Here is a 21,830-nt window from a genome sequence, read left to right on the forward strand (position 1 = left end):
ATGTGCACTGAAAGAGAGATTGGGGAGAGAGAGAGAGAGTGTAAAGTAGAAGTTATTGAATAGCTCTGAAAGTGAAAATGAAGTTTTAATATAAACCTAATTTTCATCAGTAAAATATGCCGATAGTCTCAACTCTCAAGAACTGCTGAATGAAATTAAACACTTGGTGTTTTTCTACGTATACACACTCACTAATACTAAGAATAAGGTTATATTGACTTGATTAATTTATACCATTCATTCTTGTTCATTTCAAGCACTGCATTACATTGAGTTAAATGTGTTGTAGGGCATAGGCCATAGCAAAGGCAGTCTGAAAACAGTCTTTGTGTTGGCCTCTATGGTTGTGTTCACTGCTGAGTCATGGTCTGAGTCCACTTCAAGGGCTGAAAGGGTCCAAGTGTGTGAAAACACCACCTGTTTAATCTATTCTATACATTTAAAGTTGTCTACCGGTATATGTCCTTGTATAGACATTCCTGACAGCATCACTATTGTTACAGGCAATGGTTGTCATCAGCGGAAATCAGAATTGTTAAGCAGTGAAGTCAATCGTTGACGTCAGCACAAATTGGGATTATCTGGGGCAACGGTTGATGTCAGTGCATTCATGCAACACACCGATGCTGGGTACCGAAAATTGAATGCGCAGCACAATAACCCTGGCAATGCTGGCCAGGTTTATTAGTGCAGGGGCCAACACTGATATTTTCTTTAATTGGTACCACCTAAGGTGAACGACTGACCGTAAAATATTTATATTTTTGTATTCCTACATGTCTCTAGTTTATATTTTTTGTATGACGTCACTCCAAGTCAGGTTCACTACACTATTATACTAAAAAGGATAAAGATGAAGGGAAGAGAGTCCTTTTTACAGGACAATAATGTTTCAAGTTTACACATAAAAATAAATTACATTAGTAAAAACTCACAGCCCCAGCGGAAAACAGCCTACACATCGTTGCATTCAAAATATTTCTGTGGCACTGCCTCTCTCAGGTCAGATAGTCCAGTCTAGAGTGAGTTGCTTGACAGTCTTGATTTGAGACTCAAACGTTGTGATTGATCAATTTCTCAAACTTGAGTTTGCAAGACAATGAATTTGTTTGAACTAGACACAATTCATAGACAGTAGCAGTCTCACTAATGACCTTTCCACAGATCAACGCAACACAGCTTGAAAAGTTCTACATTTCATTTTTATTTGACCCAAGTTATATGAATCACAAATACTTGCAAGTAGTGGAATCTTTTAACAAAAGTGATATTTCCCCACCATTAATAATAATTAAAAAAAACACCCCATATAAAAGGACAAATCTATACGGAGCCAGCTTGGGTGGTGGTGGTGGTGGTCAGAGAAAAGAAACAGAACAAGGAAGAGAAAGAAAGAGAGAATACTAAGAATGTAAAGTCTCAGCTTCACAGCGGTCATGTTTTCTACCTTAGCAGCAACCCAGATTTACAGACTATTTATAATTTGACGTGTGCATCGTCCTGTTGTAGCAGATCTGCACACTACAACGTGCCACAGATGCGACACGTTGTGGCTTGTAGATCTATTTCCATTGCACGCGACAGAGCATAAATTAGGTATTACAAACTATGTATATTGCACCAAGTAAGTGCTCTGAATGAAAAATAAAAATAAAACAAATTCACATTCAAGTTAGAAGACATAAGATAGGCGACATGACCTTAAAGTGATCTATAAAGTGCCCTTTAGGTTCAATTGTTAGAAAAAGGGGAGGAAAATGAACGTTAAAAAAAATGAAATCTTTTTTTTCTCCATCTGTAAGAAACGTGCTGCTTTTATATTCAGTGGCAATCACAGCTTTCTTTTTCGCAAACACGCACACAGCCCAGTGCCACAGTGCACACACGGACATACGCTTCATTTTCTGTGTTTTTCATCGTTAATACTTCTGTTAGATGACCAATGACCATACATACATGTTTATATATCATGAAATAATTTCTTTTTTTATAAGAATTTACAGCATTATGAACAGTTATAAGCATGACAATATTAATATAATAATCACTGTGACGCATATCTCTCAGACAAACTATCCCCATTGAATTCTTCCCCTCCCCAAACCTGCGGACCCAGAGGGATAATTACACTTCCAATTACTAAAGCAATCAAAGCAAACACAAGATACATCATCATGCTGCTTTAATAGCTCTTATGATAACCATTTTATTCAACATATTTTCTATCACCATGACAAATGATATGGATTCATCATTTCCCAAATTGGCCAGATTTACACTCCACACATTCCGTCTAGAAATGTCCAAATAGTAAACATCAGTATTCATCAGTACAAATGCATTGAGTATTTCCTGTAAGAACAATAACATTGATTTAAAAAAAAAAAAAACGAAAAAAAAAAAAAAAACTTTAAAATGAAAAGAGAGAAAAGAAATCCTTTTCCTTTAAACTTTTAATAGGAGATATCAAACCATCAGTTGATACATTTCTTCATTTCTCAGTCCGTCCCAAAGAATCAATGTTATTCTGAATCTACAACAACAGGCTGTAATGGTGATCACTGAGTTGAATTGGATCACACGACGGTGGCGTTAAAAAGGTTTGCGTCAGATCTCCTGATCTGTGATTGGCTAACATTCCCACGGTAATCCGGAGTTGGTGTGTGAGGATCTGAGAGGCGTGATCGTATAGTGCCGTTACCGTTTTCCTTGGGGAAAAGAATAGTGCATGTAAAAGCCACGTCAAGGCTTGATTTATACTTTGTTGGGCGTGGACGTCGCACGCCGAAGATATCCCATCTGCAAGCTCACAATGCGTTGCAGATTGGTTATTGTCTACACGCAACACCAGCGCAAAACTAAGTATAGATCGGGCTTAAGGCCATGCTAAGACCCTTACAGATGGAGAAGGGTGCAAAAATACCGAGCTATACACAAAGGATCTAATGAAATGTAATTAGTGTTTTTTTTCCAGCACTGCAGATTTTCACAGGAACAGGAGAGGGGGGGAAAAAAGAGGCATACAGTGGGCAGTTGTAATCATATGTAAATCATGCCTGTGTAGTAAATAGAATTCTGAATGGTGCAACTCTATCCCCTTTCCCCCATCCACCACCCATTCCATCCTATATGCACCTGGAAAGAGTGACCGACGTACAGCACAAGGACGAGATAGGAGACGTAGGGGTCATTGGCTCGACGAGTCACTGCACAGTCTCAACCCAACGCTCGTTCATACAGGCATACAGTACAACATGCTGGCACGGAACTGCTATACAGCCACTGTAAAAATGGCAGTGTGGTGACCGTTTCCCGTGACCGTGCTGTATTTGATGCAGCCGTGTTCTTTTTTGGGTTTTTTTTTTTTTTTTTTTTTTTTTTTAATCAACCCCTTCGAAACCCTGTGCGTTCTCCACGGCCATGAGGAGCTTCTCTCGCAGGTCCTCGAAGGACTCGTAGGTGGGCAGGTCCAATCGGTTGAAACTGAAAGGAGAACATATGGGATCAGATGCATTGGGGTTTGGGCGTGTTGGGATGCTACGTATAAGCAGCATATAAATGGGACCATAATTTTCCAAAAAGAATATTATGACATGAGAAATGAGACTTTAAACTAGTGACTGGAAGCAGAAAGTATTCATGACCATGTTTATTAAGGTAATACAGTCTAGGTGAAGTTGGGCCCAAATACATGGACCTCTATGGAGATATGGGGTTTTTTTGGGCCCAATGACAGCGCCACAACAGGCCATTATCAGGAAGTCCCGATTTCCTTAGTGGCTTCACAAAATATCTGTCTGACTGCCCCCCTGGTATGCACGCATGAAAGCATGGTTGGTATTACTTGTTACATACCATGTGTGGGCTCTTGGCAATTTTTCTGGGGTCCCCCACTGCTCAATGGTAAACAGCTGAGGACCATTCGAACCTTGGAGAGAGAGAGAGGATATCATTAACACTTGGAGTTTCCCAAGTTTATTGATTTAGTCTTTGCTTGCTAAACCGAATTTCCCCGAGTTTTGTTTTCTTGAGACTGTACTCTTACTTCTTTGTGACACGTCACACGTTTGCATGGGATTGTATTGGGTGATTCTGTTGTGTTAACAAAACCAGACATTGATTTTACACAACAAAAGTAACCTGTGCCTTTTTTCTTATGTTTAGATTTACAGATTATGCTTCGTTTTATTACCAGGGTGAGAAATGTAACATTGATCACCAGCCAAAATGTATATGGCACCGCTGTCTAAAAGCTACACAATTTGGAATTCCTAACCATTGTGTCTACCACTCATGCAAGAGGGAATACGAATTGTAATTACAGTTTTTCACTAATGGGACTAAAACGTACTGATTTCTTTTCTTCTAAATAATAATAATAACTAACAAAGTTCCTTCTCTGAAGGGTGACAACGTGATAATATATTTGACTAAAAGATGAAGAAGTATCCTGCTATTACAAAAGCCAATTAATCTTATATTTTTTTGGTAAGAATACAGTGCATACCGTAGAGTTCAGCAAAGCCATTCATGGGGACTCTGGATGTTCCTGTAACAAACTGAAGCAGACGGATCCTCTTCTCAGCATCCATCAACAGGACAACCTGAACAGATCAAATGGGACATCAAAAATCAAACAGGAACATTGCATAATGCCACGTAGAGCTACAGTATAACCAATTTAGACCCGAGGATGCATTTGTGTGGCCTCATACTGTAGCTTTTAACCACTTAACACACTGAAAAATAGCAGATCTACAAGCTCATAGCTCGTAGATCTGCTATCTGCTATATAACTATTTGCTTCTGGGGGGGTCCCTGGAACAACATATGTTCAGACGAGGGTCTGCGGCCAAATACATATCATTCTAGGGGTCCTTGGCGCAAAAAGGTTTGAGAAACACTGACATAGAAACATAGGTTTTTCAGACAACTATCAGGATTTAGACGACATTTGTAGAATCAGGTCCTAAGGTCTTAATAAGCAACTCTTCTTTCTTCTTATAAAGGACATAAACAAACAGCAGTTGTAATGATGGATTTCCTTGTAACCGAGGAACTGTATGAACAAACAGATGTTGTTTGAATTAGTCCAGCCCGTATGACCCCGTTTGTGTGTGTGTGTGTGTGTGTGTGTGTGTGTGTGTGTACGTACGTGCATTTAAGATGTGTGTGTATAAGCGTGCTGAACCAAGCTCCAGACAGCTGATAACTGGGGCAAGCGCTGCTCTAGTCTCTTTCATCAGAGCAAACACACTCGTTCATCCAAACAGACTTTGATCTTCCAAAGATTAGGCCAGAGAACTTGCCACTGGCCTGATCGTGGGGTAAGGGTGATGTGACTATTCTAGAGCCATTGCTTCCATGTTTCAAAGCACACCATACAATCATACATGTGCTTTTTGGACAAAATCCCCACTCCATCTTAGGAGAAAACTGACGTTTTCCTTTCAAATTTGGACAAAATTGATGTTGCTGGCACCATTTCAGGTGAGATGGCTCTGGACAGACCAAAGGTCTTATGTTCTGACCATAGAGCTATGACACACACACACACACACACACACACATACAGCATATTTACCTTCCAGAACCACTGTATGACAGGGTGATTGGGACAGTAGCCATTCTTATAAACAGTGTGTTGCCTCCAATCATTGACGTCGACGTCCCCCAGGCCACACATGAGCAGCTGCACACACACACACACACACACACACACACACACACACACAGTGAACAATCCCCCTCAGACAGTGGTGGAAACGTACTATATTTATTTTACTTAAGTAAAAGTATCAATACTGCAATGTAGAAACACGCATGTTACAATACAAATGTATTGGCATAAAAATATACTTAAAAGTATTATAAGTAAAAGTACTCATTATGCAGAATGTTCCATTTCACAGATTATCAAATGTATTAAACAACGTTTAAATAAGGCTGAAGTGTTAACATAATGTTAATGCTTTGTAATAACAATCCAAATCTACAAAGTAACTAGTAACGAATGTGTTCTAATCATGGTAGTGGAAAGTAAATTTTTTAGATGTACTGGAGTAGAAGTAAAAGTATAGAAAATTGGAAATACTCCAGTAAAGTAGTACCTCAACATTGTGCTTGAGTAAATGTACATTTTCAACCTATCTTCATATAATAGGTCTTCACTAATAATCATGATAAAATGGCATGATTTTTTTTTCCTACTCAGTCTGTGTCTCATAGGAGGGCTGTGGGCAGTTTAGAAACCGTCCTCCAGTGACATCATCATTAGGCAGATTTTTTTTTAAACAAAAATGTTTAGATTTTCATTATCGTGACGTGAGAACGATGGCTTCCATTTTCGCATTGCAACTTTTCAGGACTAGAAAGCCTGCAGTTTCTATTAGCTTGTATTCCCCATCACTGGAGGACGGTATCTGAACTTCCCACAGCCCTCCTATGAGACACAGAGTAGGAAAAAATTGCGACATTTTTTCATGATTATTAGTGAGGACCTATTATATGAAGATAGGTTGAAACGTGGTGAAGTGGTCCTTTAAACCACTGCGTTGAGACAGCAGTTAAGCCACTTGAACCTGACATGCTTTGTTGTACGACACTATAAAAATAATCACACCCGTGTGAAGTGAGGGACTCTTATCATCGTACATCATCATGACGTAAAATAGATACTATGCCTATTTGCTCAGACCATTCATTGTCAATGGGAATTTAATGTTTGTGTAGGACAAAAATATACACTAATAGCTAAATATACGAGGGGCAAGTGCCCCTCAAAAATAGCCAATCTACAAGTTCACAACAAATAGCAGTGTGACACATTGTGAGCAATGATCCCACACTGCGTTGTGATTGTAGGTCTGCTATTCTCAAAATATTTCATATTCGACATTATGTTCGACATTACACCTAGATGAGAACGTTTGGAAAAATAAGCTTACATGGAAAAATATTTGGCAGAACACACGAGCGCAGTGACATTAAGCCTATTGGTCTAGATGACCGCAGGTCTGCTGGCCGGGTCAGCTCGGCTTGCTTTACAAAAATCAGTGGTTCTCAACCAGTGGCCCGGGGACCACCAGTGGTCCTTGAAGTGGTTCCAGGTGGTCCCCAGGTAAATGATGGAGAGTTGGTAACCAAATGGACCCTTATAGATCTTTAACTCTTGAGATGGGTCCATTTTGGTTTCATTTTACGCTCTCAGGAATTAAATTATTGTTAAACTAAATTAAATTAAAAGGGTTGAAAACCACTGATCTACATGATCGAAGGAGGGTCAATTTGTCTGGGAAGTGATTTGTAGATCAGAGTCAGACACATGTTAATCTGTATTCATAGTGTAGTAGTGACAAATAACTTGAATAAATGTACTCCTTTGGACTGTCAGCATAGACACTTCTACAGCATGCTTGGTTAGAATACAGTCGGAGAATGGAAGAGTATAGAGCAGGTTGATTCTGGATTGTATTCCATACCTCCAACTCGTTTTCATCAAAGATCTTGATCAGATCGATGAGAATGAGTTCAGTGAAGCCCTGGAAAGCAAATAAAAGGAACATTAATTTTTAGGTTTAGGTTTTATGGCCGTAATTACACCCACACAACCTGAACTTTGAACATTCAGTGGTTTTTCTGTTGTCTGGGGTTTTCTCTGTGTATTCTGAAGCCTTTTGAGCAGCAATGAAAACAGGCAAAATCCCTCAACAGTGACATTTGCTGGCAAATTCTTATGTCATATATGGGATTTGTGGACTCTTACAAATCACAAATACAATGGTCCACAGGCAAATCAGAGCACTTGTTTGAGCCAGAAAACCCCAGACCACAGAAAATCTACTGAATGTTAAAAGTTCAGTTCTTTTGGGTGCAATTGAGCTCAGAAAACCTAAGAACTAAAATAATAAAATGACAAACATGTTTTTGTATGTCACGATTCCTTTAGCCAAATTATACATGACATTTTTAATAGTCAAAACATGTTCTAACTAGAAAAAGTGCCCTTCTGGGCACAGGTCTCCACCAGGATAGGAATGTAGGACATGGCATGACTATGGAGATCATGTGTACCGATTTGCGTGAAATTTGGATAAAATCTGAAGGAGTAATAATAGAAAATGTGTTTTACATATGTCGGCCTCCTGGTGGCGCTATAAAGAGCAGATGTGAAAAATTCCAGGCAAAGGTTTTTCCTTGGCCTCTAGGGAGTTGGCATACAAAGTTATCCACAGATCCGTGCAGATAGAGGTAAAAACACTTTTCGGCCAGTTATGAGGCTGAGTTGAAATTGTTCATGTGGCATTTCGTCCTCGGCCTAGTGGGAATGTGGGTGCACAATTTCACGGAAATCACGCGATGTGTTCATGATTTGCAGCATTTTGTTTGAAAGTGAGCATTCCTGTGAACTTTGGAAGCCAATCTTAACCAATCAGGATGGAGTCTGAGAAATGTGAAAGACCGGTTTCGTTGAATGGCTCTAGAGAGACTGTGTACCAATTTGCGTGATGTTTGGACAAAATCTGTAGGTGTACTGTGCAAAAACTTGTTTTGCACAAAGCGGCCTCCTGGTGGCGCTATAACAGGCCGTTCTGGAAAGTTTGGGGCAGAGGTTCATCGTTGGCATCCAGGGAGTGTGTGTGCAAAATTTGGCATCGACCGGGTTAACGGTGGCCGAGATTAGCTGCTCACGGACGGACGGACACACACACACACACACACACACACACACACACACGGACGGACGGACGGACGGACGGACGGAGTGCAAAACATACTCTCTCCCCATGCCTTTGGCCTGGTGGAGACAATTATAAGACAATGCCATTAGAATGCCGGGGGTTAGACTGTTTTGAGGTTAAATCTACGTATGGTTGTATAAGACATGTTTCACATATTCACAGAACGTGGAAATACAACACACTTCAACATTGAGGGTCGGTGGACCCTGGAACATTTTGATTACACCTACAGCTGTGGCCGCTTGCATCAGTTAAGTCTATTGTCATGCTGCCCCCATGTGGTGGCTGACATTACTGCACGTACCTCCAAGAATGCGTTCATCTGCTTCTGCACGCGGTTGACAAACCTCCACTGAATGACCAGGCTGTTAGAGAGATACACATATACATGTAGCATGTATTATGGACACATTAAGTGTTTTCTTAGTGTGAGTGTTAGGAAAGGCACATCATACAAAAATTTAAACCAGTAAAGTGCAAAATATAATAATAATAATAATAATACAATTGTATAATGTTCTTACTCAATATATTCGTTCTTGTTGTTATTGGTGACGACCATGTCCGAGCCACTGGGTTTTAGGTCCACCTGGTATGTCTATATGGCAGATACACACAGTAAGACACCTGGTATGTCTATATGGCAGATACACACAGTAAGACACCTGGTATGTCTATATGGCAGATACACACAGTAAGACACCTGGTATGTCTATATGGCAGATACACACAGTAAGACACCTGGTATGTCTATATGGCAGATACACACAGTAAGACACCTGGTATGTCTATATGGCAGATACACACAGTAAGACACCTGGTATGTCTATATGGCAGATACACACAGGACACCAAAGAATGAGGTTTAAAAAAAATCATTCAGCACTGCTCTGTTGATGGCTATTTAAAAAAATAAAACAATAAACGAATAAGAACCTGAGACAATAAACTCCATAATAGTCTGTTTGAGTTGTTGTGGTTACCTGTCCAAAGTTGTCCTCGTCGATGCAGAACCTCAGGTCCAGCTCCGTGGGGTCGTTCTCCAGGATCCACTTCAGAGAGTTGTAGTACTCGCTGTCCTTTAGGGACACGCAAGAGACATCATCACAAACTAACCCATTTGATTAACCCATTCTGACCTGAGATCAGATTCATAACGAGGTTTCCGCTGGACACACACTGGTCTGATCAACCCATTCTGACCTGAGATCAGATTCTAAAAATGTCAGTCGTTCTTCGATTAAAAAAAAAAATAGCAGACCTACAAGCTCGCGCTATGAGCTTGTAGATCTGCTATTTTTCAATAGCTAAAGCATAACATGATGCTGACACCAAAATGGGTGCCCGTTCAGAATGGGTTAAGGCCGGGAACGCATCTGTGTCACCTTGTAGCTTTTAGCACCCTTTTTGCAAAACAAATAGATGTTAATGATAATGACGTTTAGAAGATTTAGAACACTTTCCTGGGGGTATTTATGTGTGTAATATGTGGTTTTAGATAATTTAGGACACTGGGTTCACTTACTTCCTGGACTACATGTTGTCTCAGTAAGACATCCCTCCCCCTATCCACAAGGAGGAGCAGTGCACCAAAGCATTATGGGAATTGTAGTCCAGGAAGGAAGTAAGCCCAGTGTCCATGACATCATGGACGCTTAGCCGATACTTTGTTTTGTTGTGTTGTGATCTACAAGATCACTGGATCCCCTTGAAAAACGAGAGGATTCATCTCAAGGGGCTATTCCCAATAAATCATTTCCATAATAAGATCTACACAACGCGTCGGGATGTTTTGTAAATGTTTTGCAAATCTTCACCTACAGTAATGACATGCCCAAAATAGGGAAGCCAGGGTTAATGGGGTCAAAATGTTGTTTTGACGTGGCAGCAGTGTTGAATTTGTCGACTAAAACTATTGACGAAACTACCTTTTTCCGAAAACTAAATGGAAACTAAATTCCTAACTAAACTAAACTAACCTATGGAAGGGACTAGTGTAAAATCACAATTTGCTGTCAAAATCAACACTGCGTGGCAGTGAGATCGTACCACAGACTCCATGTCGTTGAGAGAGATCTGTTTCCCCAGCATCATCTTGTAGAACGGTCGAATGAAGAAACCTATGCACAAATAGACAAAAACACAAGGCTCAATTAAACTTCTAACGTTTTACTATCATTTTTCGATTAGTTTCTATTTTGGTCTCGATGCCAGTAATACATTTGAACCCATTTAGGACGGGGAACGCATCTGTGTCACTTTAGCGCTTAACCCAAGCCCCCAGTAAGGCTATCCAACGTTGAAGATGCCACTACCTACTGGCGAAATGTGGAATTGCAGCACTTTAATGGAGACGGACGGACGTTCATGACGTCACGTGCGTAAGCCCGGCTAAACTTCCGCTCGCTCGAATTATATAATAAATAATTATACTTCCGGCAGTCTTCCAGGTGCTTCAAAACGCCACTGAGCAACTTCCAATTAAATGAATAGCGGGGGGGAATTAAAAAACTTCAGTGCACTGTGTAGGCACAGTGCAAGGAATAAATGCATTCGCCATGTATCCGAAGGAAGTCTGATCCAATCACTTTTAGATTTCTCCAGTTTAATCCTGAGTTTAAGTTTTGTTGTGTTCAAGATCTGATTTTAGGCATGTTTAAGCCTCCAGGAAAATCCGTGTTGAGGTTCTTAATCCACTGTTTTTCATTCAAACGTCTTTGTCCTACTGTCCAGTTGGGATTGTGTTGAAGTCCAGCGCATTTTAGAGCTTCAATGCTTGTGGTTGTCTTTTTTGCATTGTTAATATTGTATCTGTGTTGTCCCAGCCTTGTACCTATTGTTTTACCCGTTCCTCCGACATATTGTAAACCACATTTTTCATGTGATTAAATAAATGCAGTTACTGGTTCTGGCTGTTATTTGTTGTTTAATCTCCAACACGCGTTTTGTAGTTCTATTTTTGACTAATTGTTTGGGTTTGAAGTATTCTGGTCCCTGGCGTGCTGGTGTGTTGATTTATTTTAGCTTGCTGTGTACTAGATAATCTTTAAGGTTTTTGTTTTTTCTGTAGGCCGATATAATTTTATAATCTTTTAGAAGATCATCCGTTCGGTTCTCAAAATTCCTTTTTATTCTGTTGTTGGCTAGTGTGCTCTGTGTTGAATAACTGGTTATCAGGGCCAATTTAGGGCCTGGATCCCGCACTCGTATTTCTAAGAAGGTATTTTGAGCTTTCCGGGGGAATGTCCTAGTGTATCCTCTTAGTCTGAGAGCATTAAATAGAGTTTTACAAGCTATTTTGAAATCACTTCTTTGCGTGCAAATCCTATGGAATCTTAGTAGTTGTGATTTGACTATCCCTGTGTAGGAGTGTGCCGGGTGGAATGACGTTTTGTGTAATAGGGCGTGAGTGTCTGTTTCTTTAAAGAATACTTTTAAGTCTAGTTTCCCATTTGTGTTAAAGTTTGGGCCCTTGAAGATTGTTACATCAAGAAAGTCAATCCTTTCTGTGTGTGTCACATATTTTATCGTTATGGATCTATGATGGCTATTTAAAACATCAATAAATTCCTGGAATTCTTCTTTGCTATGTTCCCATAGGGGGGGGGGCTAACGCTCCGGTTCGGTCTCTATCCTTTATAGCTCTATGGCTTAACCACTTTAACCGTTATTTTAAACTTTAGCTGTTGAAAAATAGTAGATCTGCAAGCTCATAGCATGGCACCAAGTGCCGTTCTACGAGCTTGTAGATCTGCTATTTTTCCAAAATCGTGAAAATGTGGCGCAAATCAAAAAGATGAATATATATTCTTTCACAGCAAATGTTTGAACTCATATCTTTGGAAGAATGACAGCACGTTATGGTGATTCTCACTCACACTCACATTGCGGACAGCGCGCACAGTCAGCGTAATCCATGCGTTCAATCACGCAGGGGTGAAAGTGGGCCATTAAGAATAAGAAAAGTGGACAGCAGCTGTCAAAATCCCATAAGCCAGTGTAGTGAGTGTACCACAAACGCATGTGATGTCTAAGAAGAAAACATAATCTACTAACGTTATGTCAGATTAACACACACACAAGACAGTGTGTTTGTGTCAATCAGCGTAATCCATGCGTTCGGTGTTCATTTCGTTTTTTCCACTCCACCACTCGCGCGATGCACAAAAAAACAGACTGCCTGGACTCAACTATGGGCTCGCTCAGTTCACTTGTAGTTGGAGATCCGGTTTAGACTGGATACAGAAACAGCCTTTCTCCGTGCATATGGTGTGTGCAAAATATTACTGGAGCTACGACAAGAATTACATTTAAAACATGTTTCTGGTTTGCTGTCAGACTGTCATCATAGTTAATATTCTGATTGGTTCAAATCACATTCAGTGTCTATTCTGGAAGAAAAAAATAAAACACATGCGACGTGAAATTAATTATCTATACAGCGGGCAACCTTTGTTGGAGATGGAGAATGCAACTTAACCCATTCTGACCTGAGATCAGATTCTAAAAAAATGTCAGTCGTTCTTCGATTTTTCAAAAATAGCAGACCTACAAGCTCGTATCGCGCCACTCGGTGGCGCGATATGAGCTTGTAGATCTGCTATTTTTCAATAGCTAAAGCATAACATGATGCCAACACCAAAATGGGTGCCCGGTCAGAATGGGTTAAAAAATAAATGAAGCACTTTGCAACAATTACTCGGATGTTTAAGAGAAAAGAGAGAGCTGGTAATGTGGTTACAGTAAAGACGTTTTGAGACACATGGGGAGTAGACACCCTGTAATGAGAGAACTAGAAGTGACAGCAGGAAACACATAATAATAACATAAAATGCAGGGTTTTAGTTTTGCTGGGGTAAATGGGTAAAATGGGGTCAATGGGGTTATTGTTTAGGGGAGGGTGATCTTTGTTTAATCGTTTAGGGAGGGTACTTGGGGAGGGGGCATGGTATTTTATATCAGGGCTCATACATTTCCTCCAGGGGTACCCCTACTTAAATTTTGACCTGTCCCTAAATCAAAATATTCTGAAAAAAAGTGGACTCCACTGATTTACTCTGATTTTTACTTTCACTCTGGATAAGAGTGTCTGATAAAACCCTGAATTAATACCACTATTAAGCTTGCCAATACAGTGTGTATCCCATCTAACATTTCTCATAAGTGTACAAAAAGTGTTATTTTACAACCTTTGAGCTGCCAAATGTTTATTTTGGGTTATTTGCATTGATTTTGTATTTTTCTTTTGCAATCTGTTCTGGCAGCCATGGCTCCATACAGAACCATGCATTGCATTTACAATGATATTGCTTCAGGGAATATATGGCGGCCTCTTGTGGCATGTCTCATCTAATACGCACACTACTATAGCATGTACAGTATAGTGTTATTATATTGACAGGGACAATATTGCCATGCGTTCACATACAGCAGTGGTTTTCAACCAGTGGCCCAGGGACAACCAGTGGTACTTGAAGGTCCCCAGTACAATGATGGAGAGTTTGTTACGAAATGGACCCTTACTAGATCTTTAACTTTTGAGAGCGTTTAATTATGCTGTCAAGAGTTAAATTATTGTTTAATGCATTGCTTAATGTCTAAGAAGTGTACACAATTAGAGAATGTAGAATAATTGTTATTTTGATCAACGTTTGCCTGTTATCCTTTCTAATACAACATGGAATTGTGGACAAAATCTTATCCAACGACAACAAAACATTCTAAGTTTTGAGTCTGGGAGACTAAGTATTAGATGGTGGTCCATGGCTCGAATGGCAAATAAATAATGGGCCTTGATATGAAAAGGGTTGAAAACAACAGACATACAGTAACACAAGCCAGTGCACTGAAGCTTACCGTCCAACAGTTTTCCATGGAACACCGCCATGCCTGCTACGCGGCCAATGAACTTGAAATAAGAGAGGTGGTCCTCATTGCATAGGCCAGAGTTGGGGTTGATCTGGAGTGTGTAGTTGTCTCTGGAAAGACAGACACAGCAGAAGTGAGCCGTTGTTGTTCACAATGGAAACTTAATCACTTCAGCCTGATTTGCACTTCTGTCGTGCGACGGTAGGTGGTGTGCGGCGATAGCTGATCTACAAGCTCGCAATGTGTCGTGATGCAAACGCATCGTGAACTTGCAGATCGGCTATTTTCTCATGTTAGGGCTCATTATAGTTAATGATGTTAGGAGCTGTGACCATAATGGCAAATGTGTCACTTCAAATGACTTACATGGAACAGCTCGATAACCATTGAGTCATTGGGGCTGGTTGATGATGATGGTGATGATGATTAGGAGTGTGTGAAGGGCATAACAAAGGAATGTCGTTTTCATTATTGTAGGAATGGAAATGGGACACATTTTGTTAATGCTTCCGGATGCCTGCCTGCCGGACTGAATGAGAGGAAAAGGAAACGCTAATCAAAGCAGCAGGAAACTACAGTGTAACTGGACTTCTAGGGGACAGAATAGGCTGGTCCTGTCACAAACATCTTAACAAGCACAGTGAAATCCAGTGTAACTTTTAACGCCGCAATCCGTAAGATTTACGTGTAAGTTCTACCTGCGACTCGAACACGGGACTCCCTCATCATGAGCAATGAAACCGTGACTGCTGAGCAAAAAAGGAAAGCTCGTTTTGGGGCAGGGGAGATACTATTGGTTTTAGCTTCAGGCAGTACTTTTTGTCAACCAGTAGGTGTCCACCGGACAGCAGGGTACTCTAAATGACTCAATGAAAGAGTCCACCCCTGCTAGTTATAGTTGCTAATTCTTTGCTTCTATCTACGTTTATAAACCTAGCTAGGCTATAGGTACAGCGTACCTAAAGGTGCTATCTACGTACACGTTCGTAGACAACCGTATAGTCCATATATGAAAGCGGGGACCGTCAATTTACCCTTTAGCATTTATCCGGATACTATGGAGAGCCTCCGTCCCCACCAGCTATGGGATTTTTAAATCCAGCTCCCTTGAGCCTCCATTATAACAGGATTTTCAAAGCGCTGTATCTCTCTAAAGCTTCGAGCGCTGTCCATGGTGAGCCGTCGCGCATCCCGACGATCGTAAATCATTTGTGAGTTTGTATCGCATCGCTGAGCACATGTAACCGTTTGTAATGATAGCGAAGGGGTATGAGCTACTGCTAACAGCCCCCACCTCCCTGAATAACCCAGAAATGAAACAAGGATGGATGGTAGAGTTAGAGCGGACGGGTGGCATTCGTTAGGTGTGCTTATGCTACCACCTAGCGGCAGTAATTGATTTAACCCATTCTGACCTGAGATCAGATTCATACGAGGTTTCCACTGGACACACACTGGTCTCAGTCATCCGTGTTCATTTAACTCTGAGATTGGAACCACATGGTACTGTAAAAGGCTCTCTCTCCAAGTCCCTGGGCCTGAACTGAACCAATGATTAAGTGTACACAGGCCAGTATATATAAGCACACTTACGTGGCAGAGTATTCAAAGAGGCCATAATAAGGGTTGAACATCTCTTTGGACAGCAGAAAGAACCACTCTCTGGCCACGCCGCCGTAGTCCAAGCCCTTCTCCGACTCAAACTCGATCCAGAGCCGCGCCTTCAGGATGTCGGGCCTCTTCAGAGACATGATGCGGCGGTACGACTCCTCAAAGATGTTGTTCCTGTGCAGCTTCATCTCAAAGCGGTTGGGTATGTCCGCCTGGACACATGGCGCACAAAGGGAAAACACACATTTACAATAATCCATGTACATAAAGAAACATTGCCTTGCAATATACTAATAATCATAATAATAGGAATTAACCCATTCTGATCTGAGATCAGATTCACACGAGGTTTCCACTGGACACACACTGGTCTGATCAACCCATTCTGACCTGAGATCCGATTCTAAAAATGTCAGTCGTTCTTTGATTTTTCAAAAATAGCAGACCTACAAGCTCGTATCGCGCCACTCGGTGGCGCGATATGAGCTTGTAGATCTGCTATTTTTCAATAGCTAAAGCATAACATGATGCCGACACCAAAATGGGTGCCCGGTCAGAATGGGTTAACAATAATCCATGTACATAAAGAAACATTGCCTTGCAATATACTAATAATCATAATAATAGGAATTAAACACTTTCAGGCACCGAGTGCTGTGCTATGAGCTTGTAGGTCTGTTCTTTTTCCAAAATCGTGAAAATGTGTCACTATTTTTGTACATGTTTATTATTATAGGCTAAATCATTACATTGCGATGTACTGTGTGCTTGAAGATTGGTTATTATTTCTTTCTCTCTTCTTCAACTTATATACAACCCTAGTAATTATACTCCCATGGTCCAGTATATAAAACTGAGAGAAGTACCGTGAAATTCTAGACCATGAACGATAATCAATCTTTTATTATATGAAGGCTGAATAACAAACAGAAAATGTCCAAATCACAGCGAGATAAGACTGAAGTGAGGGGTTAACAGTTTTAGACTCAAAATGCCATTGAAGTGACGCTATCAGGGCCAGTGTTGGTTATGAATGATCATTGTTAGACATACTGTAGCGCATTGAAAGAGAGAATTAATAACATACCGGTTTCTTAAATTTCTTCCTGAAGTAGTCGTATTTCGTTTTGAACTCTCTTGAGTAGGGCACAGCCTGTACAGGTATAGCAGATGACAAGCATGCATCAAACATTGACAAGATGGATGTTCTGTTCAGAAGGTACATGACGATGTAAAGCCATGGTTTTCAACCAGTGGTCCGGGGACCACCAGTGGTCCTTGAGGGGGTTCCAGGTGGTCCCCAGCATGGTGGTTGAGTGTGAAAAATGAAAACAAATGGACCTGCACGGGTCCATTTGGTTTCATTTTACACTATCAAGAGTTACATTATTGTTAAACATCTGCATTCCTTAATTTACAAGAAGTCTACACAATTATAGAATGTATAAGAATTGTTATTTTGATCAACGTTTGCCAACAGCATTAAATTGTGGACAAAATCCTAGCCAACGATAACAAATTATTCTTCAGTTTTGTGTCTGCAAGGCTAAATCTCATCATTTAATGGTGGTCAGTGGATCAAAGAATGGGCCTTGGGATATGAAAAAGGTTGAAAACCACTGATGGTGGTGGTTCTCAACGTAAGGTCCAGGGAATTCCCAGGGATCCTTGGAGGGGTCCCAACTAAATGATCAATAGTTACGAACCAAATGGACCCTTACAAGTCTGTAACTTCGAGAGTGTACAAATGGAACCAAATGGATCCGAACAGCTTCAGAACCACTGCTGTAAAGAGCTAAACAATCTGAAGGTCTTGAGCATCAATCGCTATGCAAGAAGCAAATGTTATGTAAATGATATATGTAAGGTTGACAAAGGTTTAGCTGTGATCTACCGTGGGAGAGAAGACAGTATCTGTGAAGAGGCACACAGAATGACACAAAGGTGTTGGCACGTTAAGTGATGACTGCAATGACAAAGTGACGTTATCTGTGTGTGCACGTAAACATTCGAGGGGACATACATTGGGGCCGACGCTGGTGTGCAAGACGTTGCGACAGCTAAAGTTATGAGAAGGGCTCGTGGTTTAGCATTGTGCATGTACTGTATCAATCTGCAGTAAAAGGAAGAACATTAATACTCACGGGTCCTGTGATGGCTGGACTCTGAAGACGAGGGTCCTCCCACTGGGTGTTCTTTGTGTCTGCATGAAACAAACACAAATCAGATGTAACACTTAACCAATGCCAGTAAGACGCTTTTGATTTTCATGAGCTGTATGCCATAATCATCAAGATTAAAACAAAAAAAGGTTTTAAATATTTCACCTTATGCACCATGAATCAAGAATATATGAAAGTTCTCACTTTCTGAATTATTATTAAAGAAGAAAATGAACTTTTGCACGATATTCAATTTCTTTTGAGAAGGAGCTGTATAGACATAATGCCTACACACTTTTGCTGGACGAAAATAATAACAAGTAAATAAAGAGTGATTCGATTACGGTATTATAAGAGGACATTTAACATGAATGTGGTAACGGAAAGCCTTACTGTGATCGATATAGAAGGTGCGTCCATCTGTGTGAATCCGTTCTTCCCATCCAGGCTAAAGAAAATAACAAATAAAAGGCTGGGATGAACAACAGGTTTAACATCAAACAGTACTAATGACCAGGCCATGCTCAAATAGTATTCTACATCCAACCACTTAAAAAAAATTATGCTTGATATGAGTTTGCCCGAACCATGAAATGGTTCAAGAACTCAAACTTGAAAAGAAAGAGGGAGGATTGTGTCTCGTGTTTGAGCCAGGTCTGATACATGTGACCAAACAGGGACACACACACAACCAACCACAACATCCAGGTTAACCACCACCACCAAGCCAGTACACAATCCTTCATTGCATGCCGGTGTTGTGTGCCGAAAATAGGCGATCTACAAGCTCACACCGCAGTGCGTTGCGATGCGTTGTGAGCTTGTGCATCGGCTACTTTCGTTGCGCCACAACACCACGCAACAGAGTATAAACCAGACAGTGTCACAGGCCACACACATTCATACAGCACCAGCAGTCAGGCAGTTAGAACAGTTCAGTTGTACATTATATATAAAGTGAAGGGGTGGGGGACTGGGGTACAGACAATTTGTTATTTAAGGTGTGTGTGTGTGTGTGTGTGTGTGTGTGTGTGTGTGTGTGTGTGTGTTCACTGTTTACACCCATATTTGGGGTGTAAAGGAATTTTCCAAACTAACCATGTTAGTAGTCTGATTCAGTAATCTTTTTTTTGTCTCGGATGTAGACTTGAATGGGACCAAAGCTTGCTGTATGTCATTGGAATGCCTTATTCTAGACTACTAATGTGGGACGTTTGGAAAGTTCCTTTACACCCAAAATATGGGTGTAAATAGCTTGGTGAATCGGGGCCTATACTTGGAGAGCAGGGAAAGATGTAAGGGGGGGAGACGAAAGGAGTCCATCAACATGCGGTACACACAAAGCTGCGCACTCTTACATACGACTGCCTGGCTTTCACGCTCTGGCCCTACCTCTGTCTCTCTCTCTCCTTTGATACCATCACTTCGCAAGTTAATCCTCCATCTTTCTCGCATACTGTAGCTCCCCTGACTAAACTCTATCAATCATTTAGAGGCCCTTCCACAACAAACAGTCTCGTTCAGACTAGTCAAAGACCACTTAAAACTGTCAAAATGCAACAGACTGGCATTTCTAATCAGCACAAACCAGTTGGCAGAGGAAACATTATTTAAGCGTATTTGGGCTTGTTTCTGAAGTGTAGTTGCTTATTTGGACTTTCCCAATCGTTTTTTTTTTTTAATAGCTGATGTAATAGGACTCAAGTGGTGACCTGGTCGCTTGATTCACTCACAGGAGTCTCCTGCCAACAAGCTCCCGACTTTCAAACAGGAATCCTTAGGAATCCTGGCGCGTTGGTAGAATAGTGGGGACTCCCAACTTCCCAAAAGATAACGACTAAAGTCCCAGTGCAATGATGTGGTTTAAATATTGAAAAAAATTATAATCATCTCTTTATAATAAATGTACGTACATGGCATGCCAAGTTATTTTTTGTCCCTAAAGCAGCTTTAATGTATCTTTTTCTTCGCTCAATCTTTGACTTCATTCAGTATTCCATATACTCTTTGAATGATGCATTGATGATCCAGGATTTGGGTAATCAATACATATCCACTGAGAATATCCACCAAACGCAGCACAGCAAAAAACAACAAGCCAGTCCTCAATGAGCACTTGTCTTGTATGAATCAATGTCCCTCCTTACACACCGTCTGAAATAAAATAAAATAAAAAACAGGGGGAGAGGGTCTTTCACAAGAGGTGGTGTTGGGGCGAGAACACAGAGAGGAAGAACAGAGATGAACAGGGTAGCAGTGTTGATTTCGTCGACTACCCTTTTTCACTGACTAAAACTAAATGGAAACTAAATTAAAACTAAGCTATGATGAACTAGTGGACAAGAGATCCAGCATAAGTCATTTAATAGCAGATCTACAAGCTCGAGCTTGTAGATCAGCTATTTTCAGCAAGTGTAATCAGCCAAGTGTAATCAGCCATTACAACGGCATCAAGGCCCGCCAAAACACATTTCAGTTGACTAAATCAACTGTAGAAGACTAAAATCTTATATGATATTTACTCGACTAAAACTAAAACATTCCAGGTGACTAAATTTAAAACACTAAATTTAACTTTATTCAAAAGACTATGACTAAAGCTAAAATCAAAATTTGCTGCCAAAATCAACACTGCAGGGTAGGAGAGATACAGTCCATCCATGCCCAGTCATGAAAAAGAGAAAGAGTGCAAGACTGTCAGGCATTTGATTTGGACCGGACCAGACCAGACCAGACCAGACCAGACCAGACCAGACCAGACCAGACCAGACAAGGAAGGCAGGCAGAGGGAGGGAGGCACCAACCAACCTCCTCTGGTAGGTTCTGCCAAACAGACATGGCCAGGTGGAGAAGAAGAGGTAGCGCACACAAGATCCCCCAGAATGTGTAGAGAACGAGAGAGAGAGAGAGAGAGAGAGAGAGAGAGAGAGAGAGAGAGAGCACATACGTACACACACCAGACAAGCCTTGTGAGAACTCTGAAGCTGTTCATCCCAAAACCTGATTCAGCGAATGGCTAATTTATACTACATAAGCGTATCCACCCTCTGCTGCGCTCTAGTCTAAAGTTACTGGAGACTATCGACATTTCTCTCCAAGAGCCCTTGAATATGATGGAATATGATTAAGGATAATGTCATTATGGTCATCTCACACTTCATATCGCACACACCATAGCCTACCTGTAACTTTCATTAATCATCAAAAAAAAAATCTTCTTCTTCCAGGGGCCACAAGGGCCAGTTGAATACCCCTGACCTAGACTGTCCTCTTCTAAACTGTCCCTATCACTTCCTCCCTCCACTGCCGCTGCCCCCGATTAGGACAGGAAGGAACGCCAGATACTTCATAAAGATTCTGACCACATAGCCCCTATCTCATTCAGCATCTCTTTTAGACAACGCAGCCTCTCTCCCACACACAGAATTAAAAGCAGACAGTGTTCCTT

The 21,830-nt window shown here is 40.9% G+C and overlaps 2 protein-coding genes across 9 annotated transcripts in view; one reads left to right on the forward strand and one right to left on the reverse strand.

Annotated features, from left to right (window-relative positions):
• znf532 (zinc finger protein 532) overlaps positions 1-21,830 on the forward strand; it is a 136,028-nt gene that overhangs the window by 78,756 nt on the left and 35,442 nt on the right. The window lies entirely within an intron of this gene.
• Positions 1,181-21,830, reverse strand: part of nedd4l (NEDD4 like E3 ubiquitin protein ligase) — a 68,428-nt gene continuing 47,778 nt past the window's right edge. For all 8 annotated transcript variants that reach the window (XM_083793766.1, XM_083793765.1, XM_083793762.1 and 5 more), the window contains 14 exons: positions 18,776-18,830; positions 18,365-18,423; positions 17,308-17,373; positions 16,203-16,432; positions 14,598-14,719; positions 10,791-10,861; positions 9,725-9,820; positions 9,266-9,339; positions 9,046-9,106; positions 7,482-7,541; positions 5,585-5,692; positions 4,508-4,604; positions 3,856-3,928; positions 1,181-3,483 (listed from right to left, as the gene is read on the reverse strand). In XM_083793766.1, coding sequence (XP_083649892.1) covers positions 3,381-3,483; positions 3,856-3,928; positions 4,508-4,604; positions 5,585-5,692; positions 7,482-7,541; positions 9,046-9,106; positions 9,266-9,339; positions 9,725-9,820; positions 10,791-10,861; positions 14,598-14,719; positions 16,203-16,432; positions 17,308-17,373; positions 18,365-18,423; positions 18,776-18,830 — 1,275 coding nt within the window. In that variant the 3' untranslated portion in view covers positions 1,181-3,380. The remainder of the gene's footprint in view (positions 3,484-3,855; positions 3,929-4,507; positions 4,605-5,584; positions 5,693-7,481; positions 7,542-9,045; positions 9,107-9,265; positions 9,340-9,724; positions 9,821-10,790; positions 10,862-14,597; positions 14,720-16,202; positions 16,433-17,307; positions 17,374-18,364; positions 18,424-18,775; positions 18,831-21,830) is intronic.

This window comes from Protomyctophum parallelum (genome assembly GCF_964188405.1).
Source record: "Protomyctophum parallelum genome assembly, chromosome: 21".
NCBI classification, from domain to species: Eukaryota; Metazoa; Chordata; class Actinopteri; order Myctophiformes; family Myctophidae; genus Protomyctophum; species Protomyctophum parallelum.